At 44.7% G+C, this 15,851-nt stretch overlaps 5 protein-coding genes across 5 annotated transcripts; 4 read left to right on the top strand and 1 right to left on the bottom strand.

Annotated features, from left to right (window-relative positions):
- Window positions 1-3,362: 3,362 nt before the first annotated feature.
- F5147DRAFT_576420 (uncharacterized protein) lies at window positions 3,363-4,512 on the top strand (the record flags this gene model as incomplete). The annotated part of the gene is made up of 4 exons (XM_041431318.1): window positions 3,363-3,450; window positions 3,503-3,708; window positions 3,760-4,313; window positions 4,368-4,512. 4 exons carry the CDS (start codon window positions 3,363-3,365, stop codon window positions 4,510-4,512), a joined length of 993 nt encoding a protein of 330 aa, XP_041293153.1.
- Window positions 4,513-4,689: 177 nt separating this feature from the next.
- On the top strand, window positions 4,690-5,015 carry F5147DRAFT_773245 (uncharacterized protein; the record flags this gene model as incomplete). Its single annotated transcript, XM_041441437.1, has 2 exons — window positions 4,690-4,741; window positions 4,792-5,015. 2 exons carry the CDS (start codon window positions 4,690-4,692, stop codon window positions 5,013-5,015), a joined length of 276 nt encoding a protein of 91 aa, XP_041293152.1.
- A 1,666-nt stretch (window positions 5,016-6,681) lies between these two features.
- On the bottom strand, window positions 6,682-7,671 carry F5147DRAFT_652504 (uncharacterized protein; the record flags this gene model as incomplete). The annotated part of the gene is made up of 6 exons (XM_041433630.1): window positions 6,682-6,810; window positions 6,969-7,027; window positions 7,078-7,261; window positions 7,335-7,398; window positions 7,435-7,528; window positions 7,617-7,671. The coding sequence occupies 6 exons, from the start codon at window positions 7,669-7,671 to the stop codon at window positions 6,682-6,684; spliced, it is 585 nt and encodes a 194-aa protein (XP_041293151.1).
- A 366-nt stretch (window positions 7,672-8,037) lies between these two features.
- F5147DRAFT_652503 (uncharacterized protein) lies at window positions 8,038-10,935 on the top strand (the record flags this gene model as incomplete). Its single annotated transcript, XM_041433629.1, has 10 exons — window positions 8,038-8,290; window positions 8,421-8,588; window positions 8,728-8,900; window positions 8,956-9,011; window positions 9,052-9,061; window positions 9,218-9,518; window positions 9,567-9,763; window positions 9,813-10,002; window positions 10,054-10,128; window positions 10,274-10,935. 10 exons carry the CDS (start codon window positions 8,038-8,040, stop codon window positions 10,933-10,935), a joined length of 2,085 nt encoding a protein of 694 aa, XP_041293150.1.
- A 3,122-nt stretch (window positions 10,936-14,057) lies between these two features.
- On the top strand, window positions 14,058-15,007 carry F5147DRAFT_798856 (uncharacterized protein; the record flags this gene model as incomplete). The annotated part of the gene is made up of 6 exons (XM_041443233.1): window positions 14,058-14,112; window positions 14,165-14,217; window positions 14,263-14,559; window positions 14,634-14,702; window positions 14,759-14,921; window positions 14,967-15,007. The coding sequence occupies 6 exons, from the start codon at window positions 14,058-14,060 to the stop codon at window positions 15,005-15,007; spliced, it is 678 nt and encodes a 225-aa protein (XP_041293149.1).
- Between the last annotated feature and the right edge of the window lie 844 nt (window positions 15,008-15,851).

Below are 15,851 nucleotides of genomic sequence, written 5' to 3'. Positions count from 1 at the left end.
CTCCCTATTAACTTGGGTTATTTAGTAGCATTTCCTAGTTGTAGCTTTCCTAGTTGTAGCTTTCCTAGTTGTAGCTTCTTCAGCTCACTATTTAGCTCCTGGAACTCAGTTTTCTGTCTTTGGCTTGGAGTGCCTCTTTTACACACACACTTTATTTTTCCTCTCTTTTGAGCCTGAGCCTGAACAGAGATTCTCTTGGGTCAAACACTGTCTTCCCTAACATTGCAGCTAGGCATAGCAAGACCCAACATTGTCCTTGCTACTTAGCAGGATTGTTATCACCACACCGTCACAGTGGAACATGACCCATGTGGCATGCCAGTGTCTTTGGCCGCGTTCAAAAGGGCAATCTTCTATTGACGACTGCTACACCACCTGGTATCCTCCCAAAGTATCCTAATGTCATGAAGACCATTGTAGAAGATCTGTGTTCTTTGTACACTGTTGGTGTTGCTCTTGACACGATGTGTTGTTGTGGTGTCATCATTGCTCGCCTCACAGTCTCATGTCCTAAAGTATTTGATGCCATTGCCAAGGATGGCTCACACTTTCAATGCATGGAGTCTTGGATCAAAAATTTTGTAGCTCAGAATCTCAACTGGTCATTTTGTCGTGTCACTCACGCTGCACAGAAGACCCCTTCCAATGTCAATCAGCTCTGTCTGGACCAATTCTATTGTTTGACTCTAACTATTTGCGACTGTGCAATCTTTCACCCTTGCTTTTATGTCAACATTGACCAGATGAACATTGTTTATCAACTGGCAAACACTGCTACATATGAAGAAGCTGGTTCCAAGCAAGTTGCTGTCATTGGACAGGAGGAAAAACGAGCATTCACTGTGGTAGTTGGCATCTCCGCTTCTGGGGATGCTCTGCCATTCCAAGTCATCTATTGTAGCAAAACTGTGTGGTCCCTTCCTGCAAAAACCACACCACAATTCAAGGAAGCGCAAGACTTGGGCTTCAAGTTGTGCTTTTCAAGTGCTGATACATACTGGTCCACATTTGAGCTCATGTGCAACTATGTTTACGATATCCTAGTTCCTTACTGGAGAAGACAAAAGGAGCATGTTAGCACACCAGATGACCAAGAATGTATCCTACAGCTGGATGTCTGGTCAGTGCACAAGTCTATCCAGTTTTGCACTTGGCTTGATCAGCATTACTCATGGATCAAGTATCGTTTTGTTCCTGGTGGTTGCACTGGCATTGCCCAACCATGCAATGTTGGCATCCAGCGCCCATTCAAGCTTGCTGTCAAGAGATCTCAGCATGCTGACATTGTTGAAGAGTCTTTGTTGTTGCTAAAGAAAGATGAAGCCACTTCCGTTATTCGACTGGACACAATATTACCCACACTCTGTGACAGATCTTTGCATTGGCTCATCAATGGTTACCATGCTATTGACAAGCCTGATATTGTCAAACACGTGCGTCTTTCTCAAGTGTCATTGTTATTCTTGTTGACATCAACATCATTAGGCATTTTTTCAATGCAAGGCTGGCACTGCATTCAACCTGTCCTTTGAGAGCCTGACCAGCCATGAAGCCCTTCAAGCACTGTGTGAAGTGCAGAAGAATGATATCAAGGTGTGGGAGCAAATCAAGACAGCTCAGTACAGGGTCAAAAAATCACCATCAAATGAGGAAGCAGAGCCACCATTCCCATATGCTGCTGATGTTGACCTTGATCCTTGTGATGTTCCTGTGGATGCTGTTCTAAAACACATCACATCAGGTGAATTGTCAGTTCCTCAGGGCTACAGTGCTGATGAATTGGGCACCCTGGTGACGCATAACAGGTCAGAGAGCTATGAGCAAGAGGGAGTGAATGATGCATTGGTGGCACTGCCAGTGGAGAATCACGGTATTGATGATATTGAGGATGGTCGAGGAAAACACAGACACACTGCAAATATTTGATACGACGACATTTGGCAACATTGATAGTGTCCTACCTGTTTTTTTTTGTATTTTAACAATATGTCACAAATTACCTTCAACAACCTTGAATTTGTGTGACAGTCACTCGAAATAGCTTGAATCTGTTGGGCCTGTGATGGTGTGACAAAGTTAGGTGCGTATCTCTACCACCTGGGCTTCCCATTAAGTAAGCCTTACTATAGTGGTTTGTTACGTGCTGTGCTTACTATTATTAGGCTTAGTTGCAGCAATTCTCAACACCAGCATTAAATGCTGTCCCAAATAACCCAGGACCTTTGGGTATTTGGCGTAGGTAAGTAGCTCAGCACTGTCAGCACTATCTGCTGCCTATCTGACGCCTAATGTGTCATCCCGATGTGCCCCACCATGTGCTAAGCTTCCAAACTAGGTGAGACTCTTTTCTCATGCCCCTTGCCCTTCTCCATCACCACCAACGTTATCTACCACCCATTCTAGCCATTGATGCAGGCTTCCTGCGCCCCCAACAGCATTGTTTACCACCATCTTACGTGGATCTGTCTGTTGGACCAAGTCCAACGGCTCTGGACACCGCCTAGGTGAGACTTTTCTCGCGCGCCCTTTGCCCTTATCCACCACCACTAACGTTACCTACCACCCATTCTAGCCATCGACGCAGGCTTCCTGCATCCCCAACAGCGTCTTTCACCACCTCCTACATGAATCTGCCTGCTGGACCAAGCACAACGGCTCTGGACACCACCCTCATCTCTCAACAACCCATCTACCACCCTTAGTGTCGGTGCACGCTTTCTACACCTCCATAGACCTTGTACCATCGCTCTGGACGCCACCCTCACCTTTCAATCACGCTATCTACTGCCTACTATACTCTCTACCACCCATGTCGCGACCATCAGCGAGGAGGATCACAGGGCTGTCAAAGGCAACCATAGAACATGGTTTTCGACGCTCTGTGCGAACAATTGATGTACTGAAGGCAGGACAACAAACCAAACAAAGGGAACATGTGAACACCAAGCGGCAATCATGTATACAAGGTATGGTGTTCATTTTTCTTAGATGTTTGTCTTCTCATTTCTGCAGAGATGTCAGCTGAAGATTGTGCGGCTTTCGAGACTATGCTCATCGATTTTGACATGGATATTGAGTCTATACCATACACTGCTCCCCCCGGCGAGGAGGGAGCCGAGTTTAGCCACGAAGGTGGAGAGTATGAGGTGTTCCAGGGGCTAGCTCAGCAGATGGCAGACCTCTCTGGATTATAAGTTATTTGATTTCATGCCTACTAACATGTGCTTATGCATGCTAGCCACTACATTGATCCACGCACACATGGGGACCGCATTAATGTTCAGAATGCAAACTGGGATCTTCAGATGGAAGGCCTGGTCAGGGCTTATCTGGACTATCGCACCCGAGATAATGACAACAGCATGCCAAGTGTTTTGAGCAATGATGACCTTCTATGTAATGATGCTGACACTCTGATCCTGCAGAATATCGAGTTGGTCGACATTTTTAGTAAGCAATATATTTCTTTCCGGTCAGAAGACTTTGTTCAACAGTATTCTAGGCCGAAAATTTGCATTGCTGCAACCCCTTGCCTTTCACAGGTTTCCAAATGAAAGCCTTATATACCATGGTTACCTTGGCTGTTCTCCGCTGCACCCGACTGTTGCCATTTCTCTTTGCATGCTTGCGGCTTATCGACAGTCTCACAGGACTTGCCCCTGGTTTAGCATTCAAGTGCAGTGTAAGGCCCTATGCCACCTCCACAATGTACAATATTCAATTGTATTGTGATACATCAATTACAATGTTGCTTCGTAGATTCCTTACCAACCATATTTAAATATGCAATTCTTGGACGCATATGATGTTTACCTTGAGATCTTGCATCGGGTAGACTCCCTCATCAAAGCAGCACTGAAGTGCGATACACAAGATTGGTGCCTTCTCAACTCGTGTCCCTGTTGCTGTTACAAACTAGACGACGAAGATGACATGACTTTTGAGTGGCTTGCCACCATTGACGGCAATAATAGCTTGAAAAGATGGTCATCTTCTATTTATGGCACATCTCCAAGGGATGATTTGTGGACTCAATGTTCTGACTACTGGCTCCATTGCACGAAAGTTGACCAATTCCAACTTAATGGTGCTCAACCTCATGTAATTTCCAATCAGCAAGATCCCACTGATGACTGGGAGGATGTGGTACAGTCAGACTCAGCACCATTCAACTGCATTGACCACTGGCGAAATGCTGGTCCAGAAGCATGTAAATGCATGTTTTCGGTTTTCGAAGAATCTGGCATTTTTATTGTGGCCTGTCGCCACTGGTTCATTCTTTTAGTGTGTGATATGGTCAAAAGTGGCGAATTGTATGTAATTTTGATTTTGATTTTGTTGTCATCATCGCTGACTGATCTTTCAAGCTCAAAATACCCACTCGCTACTCTAGATCATCTGCTCAATGTCTATGGGAAGAATGGTGGCGTTGCATACAATATCAGCTGCGCATTTTCCAAGACACTGGAAAATAGCTGCCTTGGACCCCGCACTTGTGAACTCAATTTATGAATGATGGTTGGAGCTTTTCATGGCCATGCTCACAACTGATGGTGTCAAATTGACTGGCATCTGATGTACATAGAAGGTACTGGCCACACCGAGGGAGAAGGCTGTGAACACATTTTTTCGTCGTCAAATGAGCTTGCGTGCAGCACTCGCCACACTACTCCATTTCACTGGCATCAAATGATCGAGCAACACTTTGCCTTTTGGGACAATGACAAGTACGCAGCGCTTAGTAAGTTATGTTCATTTTACGAAATCCTAAGCTAACAAGTTGATGTGTAGGTACATTTTTACAGAATCATTACCGAGAGGCACTTGCTGCCATTCAAACTCTCACTGGTGAACTTTTCTCTCTGGAAGGTGTCCTCAATCTCACACACGCTGACTTCATTCGTTTTCACAAGGAAGAGCGCTCATACCTCGATGGCCTGAAGGAACCCCCTGTCAAGGATTGTGTCAGTGTTCGATATGTTCAAGCTCTTGATGAAGTTGTCATCTGCCAGTAAGACATATAGTTTAATTTGTATCTATTTAAATTTGATGCTTACATTATGTATATGACAGAAAGGAATGGAACACAGCATGAGAAGCCGCCAATTGGGCACTTGTGGATATTCATGTCGGCGGCTATCAGGAAATGCACACCGCCATCAATCAAGCCCGGATCCAAGTTGATGGAGCATATTTGAAGCTTCAAAATGCGGAAGCGATGGCTTCGCATTTAGAAATTCAACTTGGGATTGACAAGCAATGGGAGATCAGCAGCGAACCCTACCATCAATTTCACCAAGAAGCTTCACTTTTGACTTACTGCACAGCACTTGATGACTTAGAACGACTTGTCATGATGCATCTATTTGAGTTGTCGAAACTCTCACTTTCAGGCATGGGTAAGATCATTGTCTTTGCACACTCACATAAGTGTTTATTTTAGGCTACAAACTACGTCAACAAATTAGCAAGGCTCTACAACGTCAATCACAAGTGATTTGGAACGCACTTAGCCGGTTCAATCTGTAGGCTGCTGCTCTTGTAACTCCGTGTCCACAGCTCACTTGGAAAGATATAGTGGAATACAGCTTTCTGGGCGAGTTTGATCTTTTGCGCCAGTCTCGTTCTGACATTCACACCTTGGATTGGACCAAACCTGTGCATTGCGAAGCTACGGTAAAGTACTTCAAACTTCAACGTGCCCGTGAGGAGATTCAATGCTTGAATATCGAAATTCGTCGGTTGCATACAGCCATACACAATGAGGAACTCACTGTGAATGCCACCATCAATTCCCTTCTCATATCCAACAAAAGTGTTGGACTTGAACTGCAATGTCAATGGTGCAGTTGAGCTGCCATCAATGCAGCGCATTTGTTTAGATTAGATTGAATCATGTCGCAGGCAGGCTTTTCAGGCAAAAGAGGCCTCGGAACTCAACTTAACGGCACATCCAGCCATGGTATGTATGTCCCCTGCTCTTCATTATTTGTAGCTTACATATCTCTAACGCAGAATCTGAGCGGATGATGGCGACTTCGACAATTTCAGTGCCTGATGAACAAAGTGGTGGAGATATGCTCGAGCATGAGGAGCAAGAACAGAATGTAGAAGATTTCACTGAATTTTTGATATATGCTGTAGAGTAAATGTTGCCTGCTACATACATACTTAGGCTGTTCTGTAACATACTCCCTTTCTACATCTACAATATATAAGTATGAAATGTTTGATCCCGCAGAAACAATTCACATGACTCTCCTGTCTGTGCTCCACCTGTGCTCTCATCAATTGCACAGGATTCGTAGCTGTCGATATTAAGTTGGTAACAGTCTGTATGACTGGTATACTGCCCATATTTGTGGTCGATTGGGCCTGCACGACAACAAACTGATCAGAACAATATGATACATCTACAACTTGAATATATAAGTATGAAATGTTTGATCCCACAGAACCAATTCGTGTGACTCTCCTGTCTGTGCTCCACCTGTCCTCTCTAGTGCCATGTATGCTTGACATCTATCGATTGTTGTCCTCCTAACTACATACTCCTGTGCTGAGCTCCACCTGTGCCTGCTTATGCCACCACATGCAATGGATGAGTCAAGGATTCATGCTCGAGAATGAGCGCACTCTTAACATAATCGGTAACAATACATGCCTCAAATTTTATTACTTTCATAACTGCTCTCCCGAATCTTGCGCTTCAACCTTGCGCTTCAACCATGGTTCGCTCTGTCTATGCCCCCTCCCCCAACACTCCAAACAAGACACTTCCAGCTCATGCAGGATCTCCAGAAACTGTGTCTGGTGTTATGGACAAGCCAGTGCAGGTGGCTTGCTTCTCACTGTCCAGCTTAGCAGTGCTACACTCAAGCTCATTCACTCAAGGTTTCAGCAATGGAGAACGACAGGCAGCAGCTCGCGCGTTACTCAAGCATGAAGCCCACATTGATGGTACTCACTATCATACCCGAAAGCCTGGTGGCCTCCATCCATCTCATATCGCTGTAGAGACTCATGCCTCTCCTTGTGCAATATTGCAGTTTATACCAAGGAGTATATAGCACGAACTTGTAGCATCACTCTGTATGCTTCCTACAGCTATTCCTACATGAGGCGCAGCTTTCCCGCGCATCGCGCAATGTGCGCGCAACTTCCCGTGCTTCATGATGTATATGCGTGCGAGCTTTCCCGCGCTTGAGCGCCCTATAGCGCCAGCCATCCGGAAGCATCCATCCACTGTCCACCAAGTTCCCTAGTGCGTATATTTCCATTTCTCACATTTGCTTATCATTCCATCTTTATTTTTATCATGGACCCTTACTTACATATATCTTTACATACCTTACTCGGTAGCGCTTCGGCTCCGCATGACAGTGCTTAGGCGCCATACTTAAGCGCGAGCAGTACATACTATTACTCACTTACTCACCCACCGGGAACCACTTACTCTCCCACCAGAACGACAGAGGACTGAACCACAACAATACCCATTTACTACCCAGCAGAGCATAGTTGAAATCTATTACTTGGCACCTCACATATAACATCTCTCAGCTTGCATCTCTCACCTCTTGTCTAGTGTCTAATCATCACTTAAGCAAACTCACTCTTACTCTCTCTTGTTTCTGCATACACGCGCACGCATTCCCGCACTTCGCGCATTCTCGCGCCTCGCGCGCACCTGCGCTTTCCCGCGCTTCGCATTTGCCAACCAGTAGTGCCTTCAGTGCCTACTACTAGATCCTTGCTGCACTTGCTTCCCCTTTAGGGTCGAACACACTTGTCATCTCAAGTATAGCAGACTAGGCAACACGCGACCTTACAACATTTATAGATACAGTCAGGAGCTTTGTTCGTGCCTCGCTGTATCGTTGAACCTTCATCGCCTTCAATTCATACACATCATCAAATGAACGATCCATCACACAAGAAGATTTCCTTAATGCAGCATTACAAGACCTGTTTGATGCGGTGAGCTTTTTTTATTTTCTATCTTTGTATACTAATGACATAAATTGTTAGATCACAATGCAAGATCGTCTTGATGGTGGAATTTCCATCCTCATGCATTGTGCTGGTTCTGAAGCCTCAGAAACGCTGTCTCTGGAGCACTTCACTGTCGATCTGTACATTATGCCACGGGAACATCATGAAACACCAGAGTGGATTGGGGGAGATTTATCGGCCTTAGTGCAGGCTTTCAGCGAGGAGTTTGTCATCCTCCATCTGCAGCGCTATGCAGAACATTGTCGCATGGAGGGCATCATCCCTCCCCGGCATTGTGAGTCTCCTCTGTTTCCATGTTCACAAGCTCACTTTTTTCAAAGACCCGGCAAGTCAAGTGAATCCTTCTGGACCCCCATTTTTGCCTGGACCCTTGGTGGCCACAGGTGCACATATTCAGTGTTCAGCTTGTCCCACCAAGCAGTTTGAACGTGATTTTGAAGTTAGCAACAAGTCGCTTTCGGCTGCTGTTCAGATGGGTCAAGCCCTGGCGAATGCATCGCCTAGCAAGAGCAAGTCAGACATTCGGCAGCATTGCAACACTGACACATTTCTCTTGAATGCCGCTCAACAAGGTACTGCAACTGTCCCAAAGCCCCCCCGGTACCAAAAATATGACCAAGTCAACTGGCGCAGCAGCATCTTTCCAAGCTGGGACCCCCTTGATCAGCATAGGTCTGCACTTCGATGCTGTGCTTGATCGGTTTGGTTTAGATGATCACATACTTCCGAAGCTTCATCAGCTCATTGGCTCCATTCGCAGCAGCCACTGGGAGGCTGTGCTTCAATCACTGAAATGGAACCTGACTTATGAACAGGCATCGAACCTGAGTAGAGCACTCAATTCTGACATTCACAGCAACCGAGCTATGCCCACATACACTAAGGTATTTTATATTTCTTCCGTGATTTGAATTGATTGACAATTTAATCACTTTCTAGTCATCGTCTTCGTTCCTTTCACAAATGTTCACATTTTTTGGCGCCCTAGTTTTTATGTGTGCACTTTACTTGTTTTTTCTCTTGTTCTTGTTCTAGATCCCCGATTGTGTGTGGTGAAAGCCACTGATGTCGTTTTTAAATAGTTACACCAATATATGTGCTCTGTTGTGCTCGCCATTTGCATATAAATTGGCTGCGCGGTTATTTCCTAACTGCTGAAATACCCAGGTCAATGGCCACCCAGACCTTTCGTGCAACACAGACTCGCAAACATGTCCAGGCTTTGCCTACACGTCGCACCAGGGTCACTCTCAGTAAGGAGGCCCGCACTGCCCTTACTGCTTGGCATCGTGAAAATGTGCATCACTTCAGATCAGCTCTCGGTGATGCTTGGAAAGGTCTTGATGAGACTGTAAAGGAGATCACATCTTCTCACCACAAGAGTTTCCATTGTGTACAAAATGACTTATGTTTAGGCTGGGGGATGATGAGATTCAAGCGCTCAAAGTTTAATGTGTGGAACACATTCTGTTGGAAAAAACAGCAGGATAATCAAGAGAATGGTACATGGTTTGACAACACATGAACAATGTACTTACTGTGCCATCAAGGGGCGACAGGCAAGGATGTCCTACAAGAACTCATCAAGAGCCACCGTGTGGAATATCAAGAGCTCATGGATGACGAGAAGGCTGAGATTTTGCTAGAGTACAGCGAGCACAAGGAGACACAAGCCACGGGCATCCGAATCTCAACAAAGTCAAAGGTTAATGATGTCACCCAGACCCTCAAGGCTGTTGAGAACGAGGTGAGTCCTCCACGCATCTTCATTTTGGATTCACTGACACAGTTTACAGCTTAACAATTTGAGGAGCCATACTGGAGCCGAGGCGATCCTCTACACGACGCATGGGTCCATGGACCTCCCTCTTCATGGTGTCGCTTTTGCTACTGAAGGTGTGGACGAGTTTATGGTGTCTGTAATGAATGTCAACAATCAAGATTTAATTAGCAAGATGGAAGGATTCGCTGTCCAGGGCATGAAAGGTATGTTTGCTCATACCTTTGCTCAGCACACTAAATTCCATTACTCAACAGGTGCTGCAAAAAATCACCAAAAGCATTGTTCTGATGTTCATGCAGCAATCTGCCACAAAATTCAGAAGGGACTTGGTGAGATTTCTTTCAATATATTTTTCATACTACAATTCTAATTACTAATATCATGTAGTGGCAATCACTAAGGACAAAAACGCGAAGATGCACTAGGCGAATTATTTCCGCAATGTTGTCCAGCGCTATAAAATTGTTATCGAAGGCTGGCCTGCTAACATCCCTTTTATCAACCTCAGCCAAGCCTCGAGTGCCCTTCCTGACCTTGAAATGATTTGTCGGAAGTGGGAGTCTCGTGCCATCTGTTGGAGAGAAATTGACGATGAGGAGTTTCAACAACTCCTCGAAGAGCACAACGAGAAGCTTGAAAGTGGTGAGATCATGGACCACCACTGCCGGACTCACTCAGACAAGGGAAAGAAGCAGGCATGGTCTATGGATGGATCAGGTCGTCGCAAGAAGACATACAAGAGCATGGAGACCATCGAGACCGACAATGAAGATGAGACCACCCCAGCTGCCAATGCTGGCAGTTTCCCTAGTGCCAACATCCCTAGTGCTAACATCAGTACCAACTCCACCAGCACCAACACCAATGACGACGCTGGCACTAATACCAATGCCAGCGCCAATAGCAATGTCAATGCTGAGGCTAGTGCCTCCACCAACTTCACCAATACCAAGGCTTTCAACAATGCCAATGCTGGCACCTTCGACTCCTTCAATCCTGCCACCTTCGACATGTTTCGTACCCCTACTCCTCCAGCCATCAGCAGCGCTCCTGTGTCACCTTCTAACGAGTTCTTTGATTCAGATGCCTTGTTGGCTATGTTAGATACTATTTTTGGGCCGGCAGCCCAAATCTAGTTCAATAGATATCCTTCGTCTATCACTTGTTTGAATAAATTCAAGGGTTTTTCATTGTGCAAAGTCCCATACAGTCAGACTACAAGCAAGCTAACTTTGTGAAATACACTGGGTCTCGTAGATAAGTTTGCAATGTCAATAATATTGAGTAAAGCAGGTGGTCTAGTTGAGAAATGAGGGTGGCATTCATAGTGGTGGTACAAGGTCTATGGAGGTGTGTAAAGTAGGCAGTAGATAGCGTGATTGAAAGGTGAGGGTGGCATCCAGAGCGAGGGTACAAGGTCTATGGAGGTGTAGAAAGCATGCACCGACACTAAGGGTGGTAGATGGGTTGTTGAGAGATGAGGGTGGTGTCCAGAGCCGTTGTGCTTGGTCCAGCAGGCAGATTTACGTAGGAGGTGGTGAAAGACGCTGTTGGGGATGCAGGAAGCCTGCGTCGATGGCTAGAATGGGTGGTAGGCGACGTTAGTGGTGATGGATAAGGGCAAAGGGCGCGCGAGAAAAGTCTCACCTAGGCGGTGTCCAGAGCCGTTGGACTTGGTCCAACAGACAGATCCACGTAAGATGGTGGTGAACAATGCTGTTGGGGGCGCAGGAAGCCTGCATCAATGGCTAGAATGGGTGGTAGATAACGTTGGTGGTGATGGAGAAGGGCAAGGGGCATGAGAAAAGAGTCTCACCTAGTTTGGAAGCTTAGCACATGGCGGGGCACATCGGGATGACACATTAGGCGTAAGATAGGCAGCAGACAGTGCTGACAGTGCTGAGCTACTTACCTACGCCAAATACCCAAAGGTCCTGGGTTATTTGGGACAGCATTTAATGCTGGTGTTGAGAATTGCTGCAACTAAGCCTAATAATAGTAAGCACAGCACGTAACAAACCACTATAGTAAGGCTTACTTAATGGGAAGCCCAGGTGATCTCTACAGTAGGTCTGCAACAGAGTGAGTCACGTGTCATCAGACTCCTGCCCACCACAAGGAGATCTTCATTCATCGTGGACAGTCCTTATCATGTGAGTTGGAGATGCGAAGTGCACCTGCATATAGTGCAATATTCCCCTCAGGAGCGCCTACCCTACCCCCAGAGTCACATACTCCTCCATTGACCTACACCAAACTGGTTTGGTGTATGGATAACTAATACTCTTCCATGAGTCCTATACCCCAGAATTCACTATGAAATCATTTTCCCTTTGAACTGAAGCCAGACTGAGGCTAAGGCAATATTTTTTGTGCATAAGGTTACCCTGTGGGAAAGCTCACAAATCTCTACATACACATCTGATGTCATTATGCTACCAAATTAATTCATCAGCCATATATGTCACAAACATATGCACACAATATGTAATCATTTCTCACTCTTGTCTAGCGGAGTCATCAAAGGTCACCTGACCCATGGGCCATACACAGCTCTTGCTGACTCATCATTATACCAACTAGAGTTATGAATATTTACTTTTTGATTCAAAGATATTGTGTGACTTGGTGCTATCAAAGTAAACTTATAACTTTAAATGTGAGAAACTAGTAGTACAGCCACTAATTTGTCTATATAGGGAGCTGCTTCTTGCCCAATAAATGCATGCTCAGGGTGCTCTTTTACTCTCTCAGAATAAAATTGTGAGTGAAGTGTGAATTAGCATTTAGCAAGTGTAGCTCAAGGCTGGAGCTCACTGTGCTCAACAACCAGCATAACATATCTGAGCTCACTGTGCTGAACATCTAGCACATACCTTGAGCTCACTGTATCTGACGACTAGCAAGATTAGTTTTCTTTTTTTGTGTTTTTCTTTTTGTTTTATTCTTTGTTTCTGTCTCTGTTTTTCTCTCTATTTCTCTGTGTCTGTGTCTGTATCTGAGATTGTTTCTGTGATATTGTTTTTCTTTCTCTCTGTCTCTCAAAGTGTGTGTGTGTGGTGTGTTGGTGACTGTCTGTGCTGACCATCTCTGTGATCGCTGTCTCTGTGTATTGTGATTGTTGTTGCTAACAGTCTCCATGATCATGACTGTGTTAGCATTTCTATTGTAGCAGTCTGGTTTTGTTGTTGTTTCTTCCTATCAACTTTCTCTCAAGTATCAAAGTTTCAGTCTCATTCTTACCCAGAAGTCTAATGTTGTCTCTTTTGTCTACTAAAGACTTAGGATAGTCTTGTGGGGAGACTTTAGGTGTTGACAGTGAATTACTGACCTCATACATTTGTATGTTATACTGGGCCAAAGTGGTCATTTGCGAGTTAGGCTTTGGCTATTGAAGAGGGGACTTGGTATTGAAGTCCAAGGTCGCCTGTCTCACCAGTTTTTTTTTTGAGGGGGATTCTCATTGTAACTCCACACAACTTGCTGCACTAAGTTTGGGTACGAATCATTGTTGCTGTGTGAAGTGTTAGGAGGAGTGTCCATTTGTTTTGTGTCATCTCTATATTGTTAGAGTGACTGTGTCTCTTGATATTCTGTGGTTGTGTTGTTGTTTGTTGAATCGCTGACTGACTGGGTTCTGTTTCTGTTGTCACTGTGTTTCATATCCATACTATTGGATTAACTGCTGACTGTTGATTGTTGACTACTGACTTTCATGCAGAGCTATATATTTCTGACTGTATCTTAGGAGCAAAGACCAGCCACCCACAAACGACCACATTATCAGTCATTGGTATTTGTGTGAATTGCTGACTGTGGAGATATTTGGTTTTATAGGTGTTTATATATAAATCATCTATCTAAGAAGACACCATATAGCCCTACTCCTGTGTCACCTCAGCACCACTATGCAGGCCGTCCTCTACTACAGACCCCATCCACATCGCCCTCTCTTATATGGCTTGTAGGTACTCGTAATTAATGATTATCAAGTGTTCATCAACCCATTCTTCTCCTCTGGCATCCATCTGGCCTTCACAGGAGGACTTTCAGCTGCCCTCATGATAGCTGCCTCCATTTAAGAGATTTGTAGTAAAGAGGATGCCCAACATTGGCACACCTCAAAGATTGCCACCTCTTACACGAGGTGTGTGAAATTGGTCTCCAGGGCAATAGCAACTGACACGACACATGCTGTAGATTTTTTCTTGTCATTCTCAGGACCTGCAAACAGATCTGCAATCAGTCTATGCCAGTTATGAGTGATGTGGACGAGGTCAATTTTGATATAGCATTTGATCTGATCAGGCCAGGTGAGAATCAATGTTTCTTACTGTCACTGTAAATTCTGAGGGCTTAGTGCAGTGGTTCAAGGAATGGTAGATATTGGTAAGGTGTTAACAGAAGATGGACTCCAGGTATGTAACCCTACCACTCATATGCTGACTTCCACCTTTAACAAGATCATTCTGGCTGCCGTGAAGCCTACTCCTGCTCCGTCCACCATCCCAAAGGCGCCTGTCACTGGTACCTCCGCCTCTATCGTCAAACCCATTGCTACAAAGCCTAGTGAACTCGGCAAGAAGAACACAGTCAATATGTACATACAGCCCATCTACCTATTCAAAGGCACAAGGCGCTCAACCACACTATTGCCTGGCCCAGCGGCCCAAACAAATGGCGCTGTCGTGCCTATGTCACCCACCACCACTGCAAACAGGCTCAATGTAAATGCCTCGTTGTTCAGGCCCAATCCAAAGGTAACTACTTTCTCTTCTGTAATATTAACTGTTGGATTTCAGATCCCATGTTACTAACTGGTCTGCATGATTAGGGTCCTACATCTCCGATTCCAAGTTCTATGTCAGCCTCCACGTCACCCAAGGCTAAGCCCACTGAATCAGTGAATCAAGCATCTGAATTGTAAATGTTGATTGTGAATTAACTCAGCTCCCTTAGTCACCTCCTACACCCAATCCATTCTTTGGCACCAAGATCATGAAAAATGGAGTGGTTCATATCAAGGATGATTTCAACTCATTCAAGCATAACAAAGTTGATGTATCAACACCATTCATGCAACCAATGGTGTACCCACCAGGGATTCCATTGAACAATCAATGTGAGTCTAGGTTCCAATCCCCCAAACCCTCTCAACTTCATCCAGTCACTAATTCCTTTCAATCCCTAACACCAAGCTTTGTCTAGCTCCCTGAAACTCTCCTGCAACTCTTGCTCCTTCTTAAGTGCCATTAATGTAACCCAGCATCTCTCCTCCATTGTAGTGCAAACAGGATTGATTAGCAACATCAAAAGGTAGTTTTGGAGGCAATCTTTTGCTAATGCTATAGTAGTATTCCAGATCACCTAAAACTATGTCAGTCTAGCATGATATCTGAATACTATGCGTATGTATGATTGCTGATTCATTTATAATCAGAGGTCCTGGTATCACTGGCACGACAGGTTCCAGTTGAGCACTTAGCTAATAGCATTTAGTAGGCAACATGATACTTCGCTGATTGACTTACCATGGGTTCTGGTTGCGCTTGAAAGTAGTTTTCCATGTAGACTCAAGGATTGTAATATACAATGTTAATGATTATTGAGTTGAAGGTCCTGCTTACTAGCTAGTACGCGCATGCTTGCCTTTTTCGGCACAAATATCTGCAAAGTTTCCCATTTATCAAACCAAGTATTGTCCAAGATTACTAAGTCAGCGTCTGACTATCACTCAACTAGTTGGGTTACCCTGAGATTTGGTGTTTGTTCAACAACCAATTATTAGGTCTGACTATCAGACAAAGTCTTGATCCCCTTCCATCAATTTGGTGTTTGTCTGACAATACATTATAATTTTTATTGAATCATTACAGAGTTTATAATTTCTTGTCCCTTGACACCACTTTGTTCATGTTTGTTTATTATCATATAATCAGACATAATACAGAGTCAACAATGACTGCAAGTGACCATTTTCCATCACTGTGATAAGAATTTGGTAGTCATTTATAGTTTCCTATCTATTGAAGATCACACTTTTGAGACATGA

Source organism: Suillus discolor (assembly GCF_016758755.1).
Source record: "Suillus discolor strain FC423 chromosome Unknown F5147scaffold_25, whole genome shotgun sequence".
Lineage (NCBI taxonomy): Eukaryota > Fungi > Basidiomycota > Agaricomycetes > Boletales > Suillaceae > Suillus > Suillus discolor.
Note: the sequence above shows the minus strand (reverse complement) of the source record. Positions and strands in the feature narration are given on the sequence as shown.